Raw genomic sequence first — 21,007 nt, 5'->3', positions numbered from 1 at the left:
AACTAATCTCATCCCCTGAGGAAGGGCCACAGTCCCGAAATGTATAGGGACACTGATACTACAATCGGATATGTTTGAGCATAAGAAATGATTTGCCTTATGAACAATCAACAATGAACAATGTCGCTATGATTGAAATATGTGACTAGTTGAATAAAACTATTCATTTGAACTTCGAGAAAATTTGTATCCTCCTGCTTACATTGTCTACTATATAAAGACTTTCCTTCAAGGATATTAATCCCAACCAGAGTGCCTTTGGAAGCAGTGTCGGTGATTCCTACACTCCCTCAGCATTTCTGCAGTCTGGTACTGACATGCAGACTGGGCAAGTGCACCCACTTGCCAGTCCCTAAACCTTCCCTTTTCTTCATATCAGTCACCCCTATGGTAGGCCCAAGGGCAGGGTCCATTGTAAGTATAAGGTAGGACAAGCTCTGATGTGTGTGGCATGTCCTAATAGTGAATTACAGCCATTTTTGTTTTTCACTATTGCAAGGCTACCTGTTCTCCATAGGCCAGAATGGGCTGTTAGAATTGTTACATCTTATAATCCTAAACGGCTCAGAGAACATGGTAGAAATTCGAGTTTAGTATGCCTGAACTCAGAATAATAAAATACATATTATAGTGAAGTTTATTTTAATATTCTGTGTTTGCAAATACCACTTTTAGAAAGTAGGTATTTTCTTGCCTAACCATTCAAACCTGCCTCTGCTAGGTTGTGTATTCCTTTGTCTGGTTTTGTGAGTGACAGGGCTGGGGGATTCCAAGAGTCAGGCTGAGTCACCCAGTGGTGAATAGGCAGAACTGCATCTAGATGGGAGGCAGGAGTTCTACCTGAACCTTGAATAGGGCTGTGCCTGCCTTCCACAATGCTGGCTCCACCCCCTGGGGAGCGGCTGATGTCTCTGCCCTGCACACTGAAAGAAGAGAAGGAGTCCTGTAAACAAAGTGCTGCAGGACTGTGCTTGCCTTCCACAATGCTGGCTCCACCTCCTGTGCGGCGTCTGATGTGCCTGCCCTGCACTGTGACAGGAAAGAAGAAGTCTGGTAAACAGAGTGCTTCAGAACTGGTTTGGACTGGGCAAAGGCCCCTCTCCCCTCAGAGAACAAAGGATTTAGGGGTATAAATATTGGGACCCCGATCCCATGAAATTAGATCACTTTTGGATTACAAGAAGGAACCTATACTGAAGAGAGGAACCTGAAGAAACTGTGGAGAGACTATTCCCAAGCTGAAGTGTTGCTTGGGGGATTGGCCTGCAGTGGTTGCCTTACTGCCAAAGGAAGGATAAAGGAACTTTGTGTACTTTGCTTTCAAATTGTGAAGGATCTCCAAGGACTTGGAAAAGAGCTTGCCTCCCGCTGAAGTCTCAGGGACAACAGACTTCAACCCCCAGCTCCCCAGAGTTCTTTTGGAAGTGCCTGGTGCTGTTTTGGGCCTTCTGAGGAACTGTGTGTCGCAAGGAGCTGGAAGCGCGACTCAACGAGAAGGATGCGTATCATCGTTGCTGGGCCTGCCGTTGCAACTCCGAAGGAGGGTGTCGCCGCTGGAACTGTCGTACCGCACCGCATCGGAGAGAAGCATGCCGCAACGAAGAGGAAGCGTGTCGCCGTCGCTGCTGCTGCCGTCGCAACTCCGAAGGAGTCTGTGGCCTCTGTAGTTGTCGCACTGCACCGCATCAGGAGAAGAATCTCACAACGAGGTCGGAGCATGTCGCCGTCGCTGTGCCTGCCGTCGCAACTCCAAAGGAGGGTGTCGCCGCTGGAACTGTCGCATTGCACTGCATCCAAGAAGAGCACCTCGCATCCCCGAGAAGCGTGCCACCATCGGAGCTGCTGCCGTCGCATCTTGGATGTCGCCGTTGTAGTTTTTGCATCGTGTGGAAGCTTCACGCATCGTGGGAGAAGAGTGTTGCCACTGGAGCTGCTGCCGTCGCATCGCGGAACAAGGGTGTCGCCGCTGCAGTCCACGCATCGAACCAAGAACTTCTCACATCCCGGAGAAGCGTGCCGCATCTGGAAGATCTTCACATCTTTATTTCTTTGTATCTGAACTTTGACGCATTTCCCATCGCTGCGACATTGCTTGTCGTGGAAGCGCAACGCAACCTAAGGTACATTGATGCAAAGTGTCGCATCTAAGAACTGAACTGAACTAAGCTTAAATCTACCATCTTAAAGTAATAGTATTGTGTATTTTTGTCGTTTATAGTCTTGTGGTAACTCTATATAAAGTATACTTATTTTTTATATAAAAACCTTGTGTGGTGTCCATCTGTAGTGTTGTCACTGGGTTACTGTATGTGGTCACAAATGCTTAACACACAATGCCTCTGAGATAAGCCTTGACTGCTCGTGCCAAGCTACCAAGGGGGTGAGCAGGGGTTATTTTAGGAGTGTAATCCCCCTTATCCTGACTAAAGGCGAGGGTCCCTATTTGTCACAAGTACCTACCTGTGCCAACTAGAGACCCCCAAATCTAACACGAAATATTTCTACCTTTTTAAGAATCATAATTTTATTACTGTATTGAGGTTTTTTGTCATTTTGGATCTTTTTTGGTTTAGATAAATATTACTTATTTTTCTAAACTGGTGTGGTGTCTATTTATAGTTTTTTCACTGTATTACTGTATGTGTTCACAAATGATTTACACTGCTTCTGAGATACGCCTGTCTGCTCATGCCAAGCTACCAAGGGGGTGAGCAGGGGTAATTTTAGAAGTGTATCACCTTACCCTGACTAGAAGCAAGGGTCCCAATTTGGTCAAAGGTATCAACCTTTGCCAACTAGAGAACCCCATGTCTACATTGGTGCTCAGCAGTGAGAATCTTGACTTGCACTTGAGTCTTATATACAGTGATTGTTGTAAACTACTAGTAGAATGCAGATTATCACGGAACCACATCCAATTGGTGAAACCTTTTCTTTGGGACTATTCTTTTCCTTACAAATGAGAACTGCCAATCTTCATCATGACAAAGCCAGCATCACTTGCATCTGTGGATATTGAGTTTGAGGAGAATAGGGTTGAAACATGCACTGTGCCACAGCTAAAAGCAATCTCCCAAAAGTTTTAAATCTCTGTAAGAGTCTTCTCCAGAAAGGAGCGATTCCAAAAGGCAGTGAGGGTCTGGTTGGAGTTAAGGGATGCCAACGGGCATGCTGACCAACCTGTGGAGGAAGTGGAGTATTTAGATGAACAGCAGAAAGGCTATTGGGTCACTTGGGGGAAGGTTATCTTCCCCTGGAGGTAGCAGTGTCTCTTCAAATGGGCTGTCTCCAGCAGAAGAGCTGGAGGACAGGGAAAAAACAGGATGCATGAGTTGGAGCTCACAAAGCTCAGGCTGGGGAAAGAGGATAAGGAGTTGGCATTTCAGAGGGAGAAATTAGCCCTGGAGGAGAAAAAGATGATCTTAGAGCATGAAAGAGGGTTGAGGGAACTGGATCTAAAAGCAAAATGTCTAGATCCCAATCCCAATTGTGGCAACGCACCATCAGTGCCTGGAGATGGTAAGGTGTACATCCCCAAAGAGGTTATTAAGGATTATATCAAGCATGAGGACATTGGTCAGTGGTTCAAAGCTTATGAGGTAGCAATGAGGTCCTACAGAATCCCTGAAAGAGACTGGGGAGCGGGGTTGTGGAACCACTTTGTCAGTGAGTGAGACATTGCTAGCATTGCACACTGAAGATCAGATGTCTTATGCCCCCATGAAGGAAGCCTTAGTAATGAGGTATGATCTGACCCCAGAATCGAAGATGCAGAAGTTGAGGGCTTGTAAGAAGCTGGAGTCAAGCACTTGGGTGGAGTATGTTCCCTATTTTGGCAGAGCACTGGATGGATGTGTGAAGGATAGCAAGGTCAATGATTTTCAGGTGCTCTATGATTTGGTTGCATGGGAGCACTTGTCAAATAACTGTTTTCCAGAGCTACACCAGCACTTGATTGACAGTAAGCTGACTGACCCCAGGAAACTTTCTGTGGAGGTAGACCGCTGGGTCAGTACCAGGGTCCAAAAAGGTTGTATGAGATACTCCGCCAAAGGTGGGCAGGGTCCCCAGCAGAGTGGGGGGGGGGCAAGGGTAAACAGAAGAAGTTCCAAAAAGTGCCCCTAATGAATCCCCAATGGAACAAAGGGAAAGGTTCCCAGCCTCCCTGTGATGGGTACCTACAGATAAGCCTGGTCAGAAGGACCCCGTGGGAATGTTATGGTTGTGGTCAGGTGGGTCACTTCTAGGGGGACCCTAGGTTTCCCAAAAAGATTGCCACTGAATCCACTGGTGCACCGCCCCAGGAGATGGCTATTTTAGCCTTGGGGGAGAAGGGGGTCCCAAGGGGGTTGGGGGTCCGCAGAGATGACCCTGGTCTCTTTAGGAGACAATGAGATGGTCCCAAGAGCTCATCTGCCTGATAACAAGAACTCTGAAACACATTGTAGGTCTTGCCAGACTTGCCAGGCAAGTGGAAAGAGTGGGCAGAAATGTAAGGCTCCTCTCCAACCTTTCCCTGTAGTCAGCACCCCCTTCTGGATTCCAAGACAGCCCTGGCCAACAGGTTCACCCTGGTCTTGGTGGACCTTGCCATCCGGTACCCGTAAACCATCTCTCTGCGGACTGTGACGGCCCCCGTGGTGGGCATACATTGATGGGGATTTTCTCCTGTGTGGGGTTCCCCAGAGAGGTTGTGTCTAACCGGGGGAACCAACTTCATATCTAAGTATATGAAGTCCCTGTGGCAGGACTACGGTCTTACCACCAATTTCATGACTCCTTACCACCCCCAAGGTAATGGGCTGGTTGAGAGATTCAACCGGACCTTGAAGGGCATGATTATGGGGCATGGTGAGCCCATGAGATGTAAGTGGGATGTCCTCCTACCATGCCTTTTGTTTGGTTACAGGGCAGGTACTGCAGAAGTCCTTAGGGTTCAGTCCTTTTGAGCTCCTGTATGGGCATCCTGTAAGAGTACCTCTAGGTCTGGTCAAAGAAGCGTCCAGTAAACCTCCCTAGGATGTATATAGCTATATGCTTGGCCTTCAGGAACCAGACTAAGCGCTTCAGACAACTCGCTCAGGTGAATACGGAAGACAGCCAGGAGGAGATGAAATGGTGGTATGATCATAATCCCACTCTGATCGTGTTTCAGCCTGGCTAGAAAGTGTAGGTCATGGCCTCAGTAGAGCCTTGTGTGCTCCAAGATAAGTGGACAGAGCCATTTGAGGTGGTGGAGTGCAAGAGTAAAGTTACCTACCTGGTGGACTTGCAGTCTCCAAGGAACCCTTTGTGGGTCCTACATGTGTACCGCCTTAAGCACCACTTTGAGAGGTCTGAAGTGGGCATGCTCAGAGCAACAGATGCTGGAATGGAGGAGGAGACTGAGCTTCTTCCTGACCTCCTGTCTGCTAAGGAACATGATGGGTCTGTGGACGGTGTAACACTCTCCCCCGCCCTGACTCCTGAGCAGAGTCACTGCTGCCAACTGTTGGGACAGTTTGCTGCTCTGTTCTCACTGACCCCTGGTGTCACTCACTGATGTTTCCATGATGTTGACTCTGGGGACAGTCCTTCCGTAAAGCACAAAATTTACAGAGTGACTGAAGGGTCAAGGCTTGTCCAAGATGTTAGAACTAGGAGTGATTGAGCCCTCAAACAGTCCTTGAGCCAGCCCAGTGGTCTTGGTCCCACAGGCTGTCACACCCGGTGCCCTGCCTGAACTCCAGTTTTGTGTGGACTACGGAGGGCTCAATTCAGTCTCTAGGACTGATGCACACCTCATCCCCAAAGCTGATGAGCTCATTGATCGGTTGGGAGCTGCCAAGTACCTCAGTATGTTTGACTTAATGTCTGGGTACTGGCAGATTGCCTAACTGATGGGGCAAAGGAGAGGTCAGCATTTTCAACACCAGAGGGGCACTACCAATTCTGGGTAATGCCCTTTGGGTTGAAGAATGCCCTTGCCACCTTTCAGAGGTTGATCAACAAGGTGTTGGCCGGAATGGAGGATTTCAGTGCCGCCTACCTGGATGACATAGCAGTGTTCAGTGCCACTTGGGAGGAACATCTGCACTACCTCTGGGAAGTGTTGAAGGCTCTGCAGAGGGCAGGCCTCACAATCAAGGCAAGCAAGTGCCAGTTCGGCAAGGATTCAGTTGTGTACTTGGGACACCAGGTAGGGAGCAGCCAGGTGGCGCCCCTACAGCCCAAGATTGATACCATCCTGGCTTGGGAAACCCCCCAAGACCCATATAGAGGTGAGGAACTTCTTAGGACTCGCTGTGTATTGCAGGAGATTCGTCAAGGGTTATGGCTCCATTGTTGCCCCCTTGACAGATTTGACTTCCAGGAAGCAGCCAAAGAAGGTGAACTAGACTGCCGCCTGCCGCAAAGCTATTGATGCCCTGAAATCTGCCATGTGCATGGCGGCCCATGGTCAAGGCACCAAACTTCTCACAGGAATTTGTGGTGCTGACAGATGCTTCAGAGCATGGTGTTGGGGCTGTGCTCTCACAGCTAAATGAGGAGGGCCTAGACCAACATGTAGCCTCTGTTTGTAGGAGGTTACTTCCACAGTAACAGAGGTGGAGTGCGATTGAGCATGAGGCTTTTGCTGTGGCCTGGGCGCTGAAGAAGCTGTGGCCCTACTTGTTTGGGACTCACTTCCGGGTTGTGGTCACCGGCCCTTCAGATGGTTGATGCAGATAAGGGGTGAGAATCTAAAGTTGTTGAGGTGGTCTTTTCCCTACAGGGGATAGACTTCACAGTGGAACACCACACTGGTACAAAACACGCCAATGCTGATGGTCTGTCCAGATTTTTCTGCCTTAGTGAAGAGAACTCCCAAGAGGTTGGGTAGTTCTCCACACATTTCAGCTAGATGGGACACGTGTTAAACCTGGCAACATTGGTGTGGGTTCCCCCTGTATTTTTGCCTTTGCCTCCTGTGTTATTTGCTGTGTGTTGGGCTTTGTTTTTCTGGTCTAGATGCTTTGGGCACTTTGCCACTGCTGTTCAGTGCCAAAGTGCAAGTGCTCCCTTCGTAAATTGTTGTTATGGCTCGGTGTTTCCATGATTGGCATATTTGATTTACTAGTCAGTCCCTAGTAAGGTGCACTATGTGTGCCCAGGGCCTGTAAATCAAATGCTGCTGGTGGGCCTGCAGCACTGATTGTGCCACCCACATAAGCAGCCTGTAAATATGACTCAGATCTGCCCCTGCACTATCTATGTGCAGTCTAGTAGTGCCATGTCTAGTGCACCCACTTGCCAGTCCCTCTCCTTCCCTTTTCTTACATGTTAGTCACCCCTAAGGTAGGCCCAACGTATGCCTATGGGCAGGGTGCAATGTATGTGAAAGGGAGGACATACCCTGGTGTGTGTGGCATGTCCTGATAGTGAAATACTGCCGTTTTTCTCTACTGCAAGGCTACCTGTTCCTATAGGATCGAATGGGGAGTTTGCTTATAACATCTTATAAACATAATTACTCCTGGGAACAAGGTGGAAAAATAAAGTTCAGTATGCCTGAAACCAGAATGTTAAAATGCATCTTTTGGTGAGAGTGATTTTTACATTCTGTGTTTGAAAATACCACTTTTAGAAAGTAGGTATTTTCTTGCTTAGCCATCCAGTGTGCCTCTGCTAGGATGTGTATTGACTGTCTGGCTTTGGAGTGACAGGGGCTGGGGATGTGCAGTGGTTCCAGAGAGTTTGGATGAGTCAAGGCTGGGCTGAATAGACCTGGGCTGCATTTAGAGGAGGGGGAGATTTTCCGTTTACCCGATTGGGTCTGGTCTGCCTTCCACAATGCTGTTTATCCCTTCTGCCAGGAAGCTGCACCAGAGAGGACATAACTGCTTTTGACTCCACACAGGTCTGCTCTGCCACCCGAGAACAAAGGATGTTGCTGTATAAATATTGGGGCCCAGAACTTTAGATCACTTCTGGGAATCAAGATGAACCTTTACTAAGGAGAAGAGCCGGGGAAGCTGAGGAGGAATACTGCCCCTGTAGTGTTTGCTGTCTGGGGTTGGCCTACTGTGGCTACTTGCTGCCAAGGAAAGGAGAAGGACTTTGCTGTTTGGTGTGTCCCCTGCTTGAGGAAACTCTCCAAGGGCTTGAAATTGAAGTTGCCTCCTGTTCTGAAGTCTCAGGGACACAAAGACTTTACCCTCAGCTCCCCTAAATTCCCTTTCTGGGAGTTCTGACCTTCCAAGAGGCGCCTGTAGCTGTTCTGGCCCTCTGAAGGTTGTTCTGGCTGTGGGAGCTGGAAAAGCAACACAACAACGAGAAGCGCGATGCAGCCGTACCTATTTCCCGATGCATCGCCAAAGATACAGACGCAGCGCCTGCTCGCGGCTCGAAAAATCATTACATGCCACATCGAGTGCAATGGACTCTGAAATCTGAGATCAACTCACTGATTCAGTCGCAAGCCCAGCTGTGCTGCTGCAAGATCCCAAGGTGCAGTGTATGTGAAAGGGAGGACATGCCCGGGTGTGTGTGGCATGTCCTGATAGTGAAATACTGCCAATTTAGTTTTTCACTATTGCAAGGCTACCTGTTCCCATATGATAGAATGGGGAGTTTGCTTATAACATCTTCTAAACATAACTACCCCTGGCAACAAGGTGGGAAAATAAAGTTTAGTATGCATAAAACTCAGAATGTTAAAATGCGTCTTTTCGTGAGGGTGATTTTTACATTCTGTGTTTGAAAATACCACTTTTAGAAAGTAAGTATTCTCTTGCCTAGTCATCCAATGTGCCTCTGCTAGGATGTGAATTGATTGTCTGGCTTTGGAGTGAGAGGGACTGGGGAAGTGCAGTGGCTCAAGGGAATCTAGATGAGTCAGGGATAGGCTGCATAGACCTGGGCTGCATTTAGAGTAGGGGGAGGATATTTGCTTTCACCTAAATGGGCCTGGCCTGCCTTCCACACTGCTGTCTCCACTTCCTGCCAGGAAGCTGCATCTGAGAGGACAGTACTGGTTTTGACTTAGCACAGGGCTTCTCTGCCACCACAGAACAAAGGATGTTGCTGTATACATATTGGGGTCCAGACCCCAGAATGTTAGATCACTTCTGAGAATCAAGAGGAACTTTTGCCATGGAGAACAGCCGTAGAAGCTGTAGTGATAGAGATATTTGCACTCACTGGCGTGGTTATGACCGTTGCCCACCACCATCTCAGTATGTTGTACTATTATTTGCATATGTGTGATGCTTACTTTGTTTCCGACTTTACCTCACCTATTGGCAGAGCCTACCTATGTGCTTTGGCATGATTTTATGCCTTCTTTCTATGGTTTTTGCTCCTTTTCGGGCCTAGAGGCCTATGCTCGAGAAACGCCATGTTCTTTTCTGACACGAGCTTTTGCACAGCTTGTAGGTGAAAGGCGATGTTTTAGTTTCAATGTGTTATTCGCTAGCTATGAACCAGAGAGGACCGGTTCTTATCGAAGGAATGTGCTCACTTCGGGCCGAGGTCATAACAAAGGCTTAGCTACCCTGAGAAGTGGCCTTGGTACCAGGTGGTACAGGAATTCAGTGGGAACTATAGGTGGAGCTTGCTAGAAGCTTCGATGAGGAGTTGCATTCTATATTAGTGAAGGGAGAGATTTACTGCTCTGATACTCTGACTCCGAGAGACGAGGAGAAAGAGTGATGGCGGTGTGGTGAAGCAGTGCGGTGAAGACGTGTACTTGCGACTGTGGAACAGAGAGTCCTGACCGGACCAGAGGGAAAGAGACGAACAAACTCTTCTTCAGATGCAAAGATTCCCCGAATTATGGTGAGGTGTTTCAAGTTAGCATATTATATCTAAGTATATGTTTATTCCTAGTTCTTATATGCATGTATGTGTTGGTGATTGTGATAATGCTTAGTTATTATTTCTTTTCTTGTCATCCTATAATCATGTAATAAAGAGACCCCAATGTTCATTAGTCCCATTTGTTTGTTTTCTGTGAAAGGGAGTGTGGGTAATTCATAGCCAGGTTCTGACGTACAGAAGGATGTGAGATTCCCTTCTTACAAGTAACTGAAGACAGGAACATACCTTATTCCTAATTAGTGACAACCACAAATGTAATCTTTATTTTAGACATCTTGTTAGAGAAGGTCGGGTCCCTTTTCGAGGTGAGGGAAATCGGCTCTCTACAGGTATGTCCAAATTATAGGTTCTCGCAGAATTGCGTTGTCCTGTTCGTCGGGAGACATTGAGGTTCATCGGAAGATGTTGTTTCTTGCCGTGCAGTGGTGAGTCGGCGTGCGTAATGCGCGTTGAGGTGCGTTGGGAGACGTTGAGGTTCGTCGGAAGAGGTTGTTTCTTGCCGTGCAGTTGCGAGTTGTCGTGCTGAGTACGCGTTGAGGTTCATACATATTCCCCAAGATTATGGCTTCGGATATTTGGTATCTTTAGTTGTGTATGGTTATTTGTATTATTCCTTTTCCAGGTTGGTGTTTTATGTGTTTATGTATCATGTTTTTCGCGAGTCCTGGAAAGGGCTGTGGTAAGTAGTGGCTTGGTGATCGGCAGCTCCAAGTTGTGCCGGAAGCCAATTCATTACAGAAGCTGAGGAAGAATACTGCCCCTGTGCTGTTTGCTGTCTTGGGTTGGCCCACAGTGGCTACCTACTGCCAAGGAAAGTAGAAGGACTTTGCTGTTTGCTGTGTCCCCTGCTCGAGGAAGATCTCTCCAAGGCCTTGTAATTGAGCTTGCCTCCTGTTCTGAAGTCTCAGTGACACAAAGACTTAGCCCCCAGCTTCCCTGAACTCCCTTGCTGGGAGTTCTAACCTGCTAAGAGGGGCCTGTTGCTGTCCTGGCCCTCTGGAGGTTGTTCTGGCTATGGGAGCTGGAAAAGCAACAAAACGACAAGAAGCGCAATGCATTTGTACCTGTTTCCGACGTATCGCCGAAGAAACTGATGCAGCGCCTACCCGCAGCTTGAGAAATTGCCACAGGCCGCATCGAGTGCACCCATCTCTGAAGTCCAAGATCACACACCTATTTCAATGCAAGCCCTTCTGCGCGGCTGCAAGAACCCATGCATCATCCCGGATCATCGCATTGAGGCGCCAGGTCTGTCGCATCGTTGGGGGATGCTATAAGAAAACGACGCATTGAAGGAAGTGACCCGATTAGGGTCACTCACAACCACCTCTCAGTCTTCCAGACAAATGAAGAGTCGGTCAGACAGTAGAGAATACAAACCAAAGTTATTTATTAGTATGCGCTCAAGTGGAGTCCAGTCTGACCATCCTCCTTATATTGTTGCAGAGTGGCTGACCCTAACAGAAAGAAATTAAATTAGCAAAAAGAAATAACAGAGAAAGGGGTATCTCGATATTGCAAGCTGCTACGCAGTTTAAAGATAATGAAGAGGAACAGGCAAGTGAGCAGTTGCACAGGCAACGTAAAATGGCGATTGATAAATGTTATCCAGTTTTGCCGCCTCTTCAGCAAGATGCAGCAAAAGAACTTGAAAAAGACCCCTAATGTCACACTTATTGAGTTCGCCACCCCCTTATGCGCAGAGTGCTACAGCACCTCCGCAACCTTTAGTCGTGCAACCCCCGATTGTTGTGCCACAGGTTTTTCCACAGCCGCCAGCTCCTCTTCAGCTGGCTCCTATTCCTCTGGTGCAGCCTCCTCAAGGGCCGCCGACTTTGCTACCTGCTCTACCTGCACTTCTTACGACTTTACCTACTGCATCGAATACCTTTTCTGGTATTCCTCCTGATACTGCCTCTGCGCCTGCACCTGCATCTACCCTGCCTCATTCTGTTTTTCCTCCTGTTCTCTCGTCGACTTCTCCTTCCGTTCGACAGAGAATGACTGACACTGTTGCTAGCCTTCTATATCCTCTCTTTGGGGCATCAAGTATGACCCCTGTCTCAGCGCGTAAACAGTTGCGTAGTCAACTGCCTGACTCTAGAGAGCAGGAAACACTGGATTATTTGGCACATAAATGGGTTACCGACCCGACAAAATATGAGCTAGAGTCTGTTATGGATGTCTTCCATCAGTGGGAAGCACCAAAGTAAAGGTACGTTTTTGAGAAAATGTGTACTTTTCTTTGTGAGGATTTAGAGGAGAATGATTTGGAGCCCAATTCGCCTGAGTTGTGTCATGTACGGTTCGAGTTTGGAAAAGGCACAATTGTGGGTTCCGATGTTAAGAAAGCAGTTGCGACATTGTTGTCGTTTAGAAGTGAGGGTATTTCTCAGTCGTTGTTTGAGCCTGATTCCTCCGTTAGGAAGAAGGTAAGACAATATCCAATGAGAGAAGTTCCCCCAGTTTGGAGGGACGGGGACCAAGCCGCTGTTCCACCTGTTCCGGGACACTTTCAACGTGTTTGGGTACATGTCCCATGGAAGCGAGCTGAAGTTCTGACTCTTAAGCAGACATTACCTGACCCCCGTAAAAACCCTGCAGGGTATTACAAGGAATTATCACAAACTGCAGGCTCATGTATTATGAATTTAGCTGACATAGACATGTTGTTTGGACATGTTGTTCCACAGCCTTTATGGGGTTTGATTCATCATACAGATCACGCGCAAGAGTTAGGCGACACATGGGCTAATATTGGTGCTGCAGACGGCCGACAGATTGGTGGTGCTAAACCTGAGCCTTTAGTAGCAGATCTCCCCGATAAAATCGTTACTTACATGAAGACTTTAATGCCTGCTATGCGAGTGAATTGGGACAAATTGTCTGCATGTAAGCAGAAGAAAGATGAAACCGTGTCTGATTTCTTCACCAGGTTTGAAGAAACGTTTATCGACCACCGTGGTCAAGATATGAGTACAGAAGGTGGTCAACGGTTGTTCGTTGACAAGTTCATGCACAATTTGCTTCCCGAGTTGTGTAAGAAATTAAAAGATTCAGAAAGTTCTTGGGCAGTTTCCTCTTCAGCGCAGATATTGGCTACTTCACAGTACTATGAAAATCGAGATAAAGATGAGAAGGATAGAGCAGACAAGAAAACAAAAGAGTTAAAGACAAAGGTTCTTTTACAACAGGCGTATCCGCCTCGTGGTGGTCAGAGTAACTATCAGCAACCTCAACAGTTTCAGAGGAACTTGCAAAGGTTCGAGTATCCTCAACAGCGTGTTCCTGTAGGTCCCAATCAGTGTTCATATTGTAAGGAAGAGGGTCATTTCAAGTATAGTTGTCCTATTTTGTTGCAGCGTATGAATGGCACTTCTGGTGCAAGAGGTCGAGGTGTTCAACAAGCTCCTAGAGGTAGAGGACGTGGGAATTTCCCCCAGAACGCGCGTTCCTTTCTGCCTCAGAATTCAATGAATAGTTTTGATCAACAGAATAACGCGTCTGGTAGGACGACTCAGTACTATGCTGATGACTACTATGCAGAAGATGAGCATATGGAAGGTAATGATTGCTAGGACAGCCATAGACAAAGAGAGGGAGTTGTTTCAGTTCCAGTAGATCAGAGTGGACCTTACGTTGAGGTGATTACATCAGGTGTGTCAGAACCTTTTCTGTTGGATACTGGTGCTATAAAGAGTTCTATTATGCACGCTAAACTCCCTGGCGCACCTTTGTCTGGCGAAATGAATGTTTCAGTAGGTTTTTCTGGCGCCCACGGTTAGAAACCCGATTTCTAGTCCTATGTCCCTTTCTGTTGGACCTTGTGAGTTCGAAGCACCCCTTATTCTGACGACAGGTTGTGGTGAAAACTTGTTAGGATTGGATCTGTTGAAAAGATTGTATGCGACTTTGTATTGTTCTCCTTCAGGAGTACAACTTACACTGGGTAAGAAAGTGGTCTCTCCAATGTATTTGTCGAAGGATAAACTTCCGACAGAATTGTCGTTTCTTCCTGATATTCTTTGGGCTACTGGTCCTAATGATGTGGGTCTTTTGTAAATACCGCCATATGTTGTGACATTGAAAGCCAATGTTAAAATGCCACGCATTCCCCAATATAAAATTTCTAGTGAAGGTGAAAGAGCGTTGCTAGCGATCATTTACGATTTGATTGAAAAAGATATAATTGAAGAGACAAGAGGCAACGTTTGCAATAGTCCTGTTCTGCCTGTTTTGAAGCGTACCGACCCTTCTCAGCCACCTGTTTACAGGTTTGTGATTGATCTTAGAGAGGTCAATAAAATCGTTGTGCCACAATTTCCAGTTGTTCCTGATATCACTGCCCTATTGACCTTGATTCCAGCTTCCGCGACCTGGTTCTTGGTGATTGACTTGAAGAATGCTTTCTTCAGCATCCCGATTGCCGAGGAGAGTAGGGATATTTTCGGCTTCAGTTTAGGAGGCCGAAGCTTCCACTTCAAACGCGCTCCCCAGGGCTACTGTGAAAGCCCATCGATATATAGTCAAGCTTTAAAAACACAGCTTGATACGATTGTGTTACCTGATGGCGCTACCCTTATTCAGTACGTTGACGATTTGCTCGTCGCTGCAGATGCTGAGGAGATTTGTAAAGAAGCCACGTTGTCATTGTTGCATCATTTGTCTGATTTGCATCATAAAGTGTCCCTCTCCAAATTGCAATATTGTCGACAAGAAGTGACCTACTTAGGTCACCTCTTATCGAAGGAGGGAAGGAAACTGACCCCAGAAAGAATTCAGGCAATAGCGAAATTGAGTGTGCCAAGGACACAGAGAGAAGTGCGTGCTTTCTTGGGCATTACATCATACTGCAGACAATGGATACCGAATTTTTCTTTGTTGGCCAAGCCTTTGGTGGCATTAACTTGTAAAGATACACCGAACCCACTTCCATGGTCTGAAGAGTGTCAGAAAAGTTTTTCCAAATTGCGCAATGTATTGTGTTCTGCCCCTGTATTGGGTACCCCCGACTACAGTAAGCCCTTTACATTGTATGTCCATGAGAAAGAAGGTTGTGCATTGTCAGTGTTGGCACAGTTGTTCGGAAACAAGCAGCGTCCATGCGCGTATTTTTCGTCGACTTTGGACCCGGTAGCTAAAGCATTGCCGAGTTGTTTAAGAGCCACAGTGGCAGCTGCTGTTTCTATTCGGCAGTCTGCTGGTTTAGTGATGAATAATACATTGGTTGTGATGGTTCCACATGCAGTGGACACTTTGTTAAACAGGACCAAGACACAGCACTTAACTAGTGCTCGATTGTCAGGTTATGAGTTGACACTTTTAGCGAGTCATGTGCACATAAAATCCAGCTACGTTGTTGCCGATTGTAGCAGAGACAGAGTTTGAACAACATGATTGTTTTCTCAGAACAGAAGAAGAAACGAAAGGGAGAGTAGATCTTCAGGACACTCCTCTTGTGAAGTGTGATGGTACCTTATGGGTGGATGGTTCATGCTTCAAGCTTCCGAATGGTGATACGACTGCAGCATATGCTGTCACGACTTTGCATACGATTGTTGAAGCTGCATGTATCCCACATAATTCAGCTCAAGCAGCAGAGTTGATTGCACTTAAAGAGCATGTGTGTTGTCAAAAGGAATGAAAGTGACTATATATACCGACAGCGAGTATGCGTTTGGTGTGGCTCATAGTTTTGGACGATTGTGGAAAGAACGTGGGTTTCTGACTTCGCATGGACCTAAGATTCAGCATGGTCAGTTGGTGAATGAGCTTCTCGAGTCACTTACGTTGCCCTTGCAAGTTGCGATTGTAAAATGCAGTGCACACAAGAAGGTGACTGACGATGTTGGTCGTGGAAATGCATTTGCTGATGAAGTCGCAAAAGAAACAGCGAGGGATGTGATGAGCCGAATGTATGTTGCAGGCCCTGCAAGATAGATTGGTGACGTTGGAATGTGTGAAGACACGATAGAGAGTGTGAAGTCTATTCAAGCTGAAGCTACAGAGAAAGAGTTGAGTGTGTGGAGAGAAAGTACGGGTAAAATGGATGCATATGGTTGTTGGGTTGAATTGTCAGAACATCAGCGATGGTTGCTACCCGATGCGTATGTGCTTGCAGTGGTTACAATGGCCCATGGAATGGCTCATATCGGTGTGAAAGGGATTTGTAAGTTGTTGGCTCCAGTATGGCAAAATGCTGGAATTCCTAAGTGTGCAGAGAATGTGGTCAAGAATTGCATGGTGTGTCTGAAATACAATCCTGGTAGGGGGACCCCAACTCCAGCTGGTCATTTTGCACCTCCAACGTATCCGTTCGAGGTTTTGCAGCTAGATTTCATCCACATGGAAAGGTGCAACAATTTGAAATACGTACTCGTTGTTGTTTGTGCCTTTTCAAGATGGGTAGAAGCATATCCCCTAAAAGACAACACTGCCTTATCCACAGCTAAAGCCCTTGTCAAAGAATTTTTCCCTAGGTTCGGTTTGCCGAGAATGGTCTGGAGTGACAATGGGAGTGAATTTGTGGGTCGAGTGATGAAGAAAGTGTGTGAAGGGCTAGGTATCCAGCAAAAATTCCACGCTGCAAATCACCCCCAATCAGCTGGACTAGTAGAATGCTATAATGGCACACTAAAACTGAAATTGGCCAAGATTCAAGCGAGCTCTGGTCTTAAATGGCCTGACGCTCTGCCTTTAGCACTCCTATCAACAAGAATGACTGTGCATTCGCGAGTGGGACTTAGTCCCTATGAAATTGTGTTCGGCTGTCCGGCCAACATATGGGGAGTGCCAAGGCCGACAAAATTCAGTGAGATCGAACACCCTGTACTGCTTGACTATTTGTATGAATTGACTGCTAAATTGCGTGTTTTACACCAACAGGTTCACGATACTCTGCCTCAGGTCTCCGAAGCTCCAGGACATCATATCGATCCTGGGTGCTGGTCAAGAATTTTCAGCGAACAAAGAATGACCAGCCCCGTTGGACCGGCCCCCACCTAGTTCTTCTCTCAACAAGATCAGTCGTTCGAGTGGAAGGAAAGAAAAACTGGATCCACGGTGTACACTGCAAGAGGGTCCCTTTGCCTCTGCCGTACGACCGGTGGATCCAGGAGGGTATCGCTGACTCTGAGACTGAGACTGTGCCTCGTTTTCTGCCTTTCAGCGATGCACGTGTAAAGGGAACAATTTCTGAACAAGAAAGTGACAATCTTTTGCAGGAAGCTGTGCCAAAGTCAATTCCGATTGGACACTACAGAGCCTGAACTCCTGTTCCAGGACCAGACATTACCTGGAAAAAGACGCTATAACCTAAGGCCGAGAACTATGGACTAATAAAAATTTTCCTTTTCTTTGCTAATTTTTAAAAGTGCAGCTCCCTCATCTGAGAAACTTTTTTATTTTTGTTTTTCGAACCACCATCCGGGTTCAGCTGTAGGGTCGCGGTTGCCGAAGTCTTTGGAGTGCAGCTGAAGACGTTGACTGTTCTGGTTGGTCTAAGGGAGTTGCCCTGGACTGACAGAAGCATTCCTTAGCATAGAACACCCTACCATCGCGAGCAGCAATTAGAGAGGATGGAGTTTTTCGAGATGGAGAGACCTGCCAAGGAAATGAACTTTAAAGCTAAAATATGTAGAATGATGACCAAGAAAAGTTTTTTGATATTATGCATTTTTATGTTGTTCAGTGTAATGATGTTTTTAATAGGATATGTTTTATTTTATTTTCGAGTGACATTTACACCCACTACATAGCCCATGCCTCCTACTGTTTCCTTGCATTCTTTCCACCCTTTTCCTGAACATGAGTCCGTTAGGAGATTAGAGTTTATTAATAACTCCTTCGTTCAGCTTTTGCACCAACACCAATTAGTAATGAACATGATTAACTGTTGGGTGTGTGGTCTTATGCCTCACACAACGGATAAAGGTATCCCTTATCTGGTCCTGCCATTCAGTCACAATGGTTCTGTGTGGGCATACAGAACAATGTTCATCTACGCACATGAAGTCTACCCCCTACGTTCTGTCAAAGATAATCCAAAGAATAGTGCTCTAGTTTAGGGTATAGTAGATATGATTAGGGAAGATACTTCCTATGAGACTATCCCGAGAGATGAGACACTAGCATATATTGGATGGAACGTGACCGGATATGGAGTTACTCTGAGTGAAAAACAGCGAGCTAAGAGATCCTCCCCGATTTGGATTGTACCCCATCAGGGTCACCTATGTCTGCAAGGTACTGGCAAGAATCTCAGAGCTCAGTTAGGGAAGAGCATCTGCACTGAGACATATGTTTTTGCGTCCCAGACTTCCCCTTCGTTCCTAGCAGCTAAGGGTACCTATTTCGTCTGCCATGATAGAGCCTATACATGGTTGCCCCTGACTTTTCGGGCACATGTTTTGTTTCGTTCCTGTTGCCTCCCACCTACACAGCTGCGGCAGATTACCACAAGACAAGGATAGTTAGAGGTGTTTTCAGTAAAGAAGACACTGCAGGACAAGAATTGGGAGACTTCTTTAAGGGTTTTCTGCCGTTTTGGGACCCATGGTTAACAGCAGGAACATAAGGCAATTGACGAGAGTGGTTGAATCCACCGTAGTTGAAACTGCCGGTGCCCTTAGTAACTTGACTGCTGAGCTCCAGTTGGATCGTCTTATGACCCTTCAGAACAGGGTCGCGTTAGACGTCATACTTGCAGACCGAGGTGGGGTATGTAGAGTGATCCGATCGAGTTGCTGTGTTTTCATTCCAGATAATGCTCCAACAGTGTACCAGGCCATCTCCAAACTTCATAAGATCTCTGACTCTGTTCATGTGGATAAAGGAAATTGGTCGTTGATGGGATGGTTCTGGGAACTGATATCCGCCTGGGGATGGAAGATTCTGATGGTCATTGGGATGATCTTAGCCATTCTTTTCCTGTTCTGTCTGTGCGTACAGTGTGCTCCTGCCATATGTGGCCTCTGTGCTACATCGTGTGTACGGAAACCTGTATCGAGGGACGAGCTAAGCAATAGGATGATGCTACAGCAACATCTCAATGACTTTATGAATATAGACCTGGACTCAGATTAGCGTGAGTGTAGGTTATTGCCTATGTAAGGGCAAAAGGAGGGTCTGTAGTACTTAAAATTCTGGACCCGTGTTATAAACATCATCGTATCATGACGATTTTGATATCTGCAGACCGAGAATGACTAATATATCATACACATGCATTTTCGTCATATTCGAGTGATGAAATCACTCTGAAATTAGAAATTCCGTCCTGAACCCTCGGGTTCCATTTTGTATACGGCAGCCATTTTGTGATTGCCCTCACATAGGCCGGTGACTAAGGCCAAAAACGAGTCTGAAGGACACGTACACCTTTACTGACTTCTGCACGACCTGGGCAAGCTGACTCCACTGCCCGAGGCAGAACCTGTTCGGTCAGTTCCTCTCCCAGTGGCCGATCGAGATAGTATCAAGGCACAACATGCCATAAACCTTTCATCGCACACAAACCACGCCTAATCTTACACACACCTGTCTCTGTTCTTTACTTTATGACCTGCTTTACGAGGAGGAGGTGCCCGAATTTATTAGGGGTCCGTCGATATCTTATGAAAATGTTGGGCCTTGCCGGGTGATTTATTGTGGGTTGGACAAACTGAAAATAAGCTTGTCATCACGATTCTGCTTTTTCTTTGTAGTGAAAATATGTGAATTGTCAACTGTAATATAAGGAATGTTTGCCTGAAGCATAATATTTTGTATAAAAAGAGAAGGCTGACTTTGTAAGATTGAGCAGTCTCCTGAGAATATACACCGTGTTGTACTTCTAGGATGCCTGTTACTGGTTGCAGCCAATAAAATCGATCTTTGATTTCACCAAGAAGACTCTGAGTTTCTGTAGTCTAAAACAGGAAGGACTCGAAGTCATAGGGTGTGTCCCTGGCACCACTGGGTTCCGAAAAACCCAGTACTTCAAAACATCTGGCCACTGCAACCCTATGCTCTTCTGAATCTTAGCCAATTTCAGTTTGAGAGTACCGTTGTACTTCTCAACTAAGCCTGCTGACTGGGGGTGATGTGCGGCATGAAATTTCTGTTTGATATGTAGACCTTCACACACTAACTGGATGACCTTCGAATTAAAATGGCTGCCGTTATCACTCCAAATCAAGCTGGGCAAACAAAAACAAGGGAAGAACTCCTTTAGGAGTGCTTTCACAGTTGCCACTGCTGTGTTGTCTTTAGTGGGGTAAGCCTCAACCCATTTACTGAATGCACAGAAAACCACTAACTAACTGTTGCCTCGCCCCATTTCAATCAAGTCCATCTGGAGGACCTCAAAAGGAAAAGTGGGAGGTGCACAATTACCAGGGTGTGTAGGGGTACATTTCCCAGGATTATGCATCATGCATACCATACAATATTTGACCAAGTGGGCCGCCGTCTTTGGGATATTGTCATTCTGCCATACAGCGTCTAACAATTTACAAATGCCTTTTGCACTGTATGGGCAGGCCCATGCGCCATAGTGACTACAGGCAGGACATATGCATCTGGTAACATCCAACTCTTTTTACCTGACTTATCCGTCCAACACCTGTCCTCATCCAAACATGCTGTGCTTTCCTGCCATACTGCTAACTCTTCAATCGTTACTTCACTTTGAATCTCCTTCACATTGTCCAGCGTATCCTCAAACATAGTAACCTTGTGCACCCACCTAGCGGGACCTGCTACAAACATCTTTTTCATCTTCGTTCGAGCTGTCTCCTTAGCTGTCTGATTTGCAAATGCATTTCCCCTACCCACATTGTCAGTAATTGCCTTGTGGGTGCTGCACTTCACTATGCACCTCGGCGGGTCTTGAGCTCAAAAATTCCACGGACTCGACAATTCTCGCTCCGGTGCCTACTTGACTCACGGGGTCACACTCTGCGACTCTGGGCAATAGCTTGCTTAATCTCCACTACGGCCCCTCGCGGCGGGATGCCTGGCTTTCACCTTGTGGATACCCTGCCGGGGTATCTCACAGGGGAATACCAGGACGGGTTCCCTAAGCAAGCGCCTTGATGCCTTCGGGTGATACGTGCGCTATATAAGTCGCAATACATTTACTATCGCTAATTTCTTAGGGAGTGTCAAAGCTGACAAAAGCCTATAT

The 21,007-nt window shown here is 46.7% G+C and overlaps 1 protein-coding gene across 1 annotated transcript in view; it reads left to right on the top strand.

The window, feature by feature from the left end:
- The first annotated feature begins 3,323 nt into the window (after window positions 1–3,323).
- LOC144783175 (interferon-induced very large GTPase 1-like) overlaps window positions 3,324–21,007 on the top strand; it is a 51,162-nt gene continuing 33,478 nt past the window's right edge. Inside the window, exon 1 of the mRNA XM_078662292.1 lies at window positions 3,324–3,666. Within this exon, the coding sequence (XP_078518418.1) occupies window positions 3,324–3,666 (343 nt within the window). The remainder of the gene's footprint in view (window positions 3,667–21,007) is intronic.

Source organism: Lissotriton helveticus, chromosome 9 (genome assembly GCF_964261635.1).
Source record: "Lissotriton helveticus chromosome 9, aLisHel1.1, whole genome shotgun sequence".
NCBI lineage: Eukaryota > Metazoa > Chordata > Amphibia > Caudata > Salamandridae > Lissotriton > Lissotriton helveticus.
The sequence above is the reverse complement of the archived record's forward strand: the minus strand, read 5'-3'. Positions and strand labels throughout refer to the sequence as shown.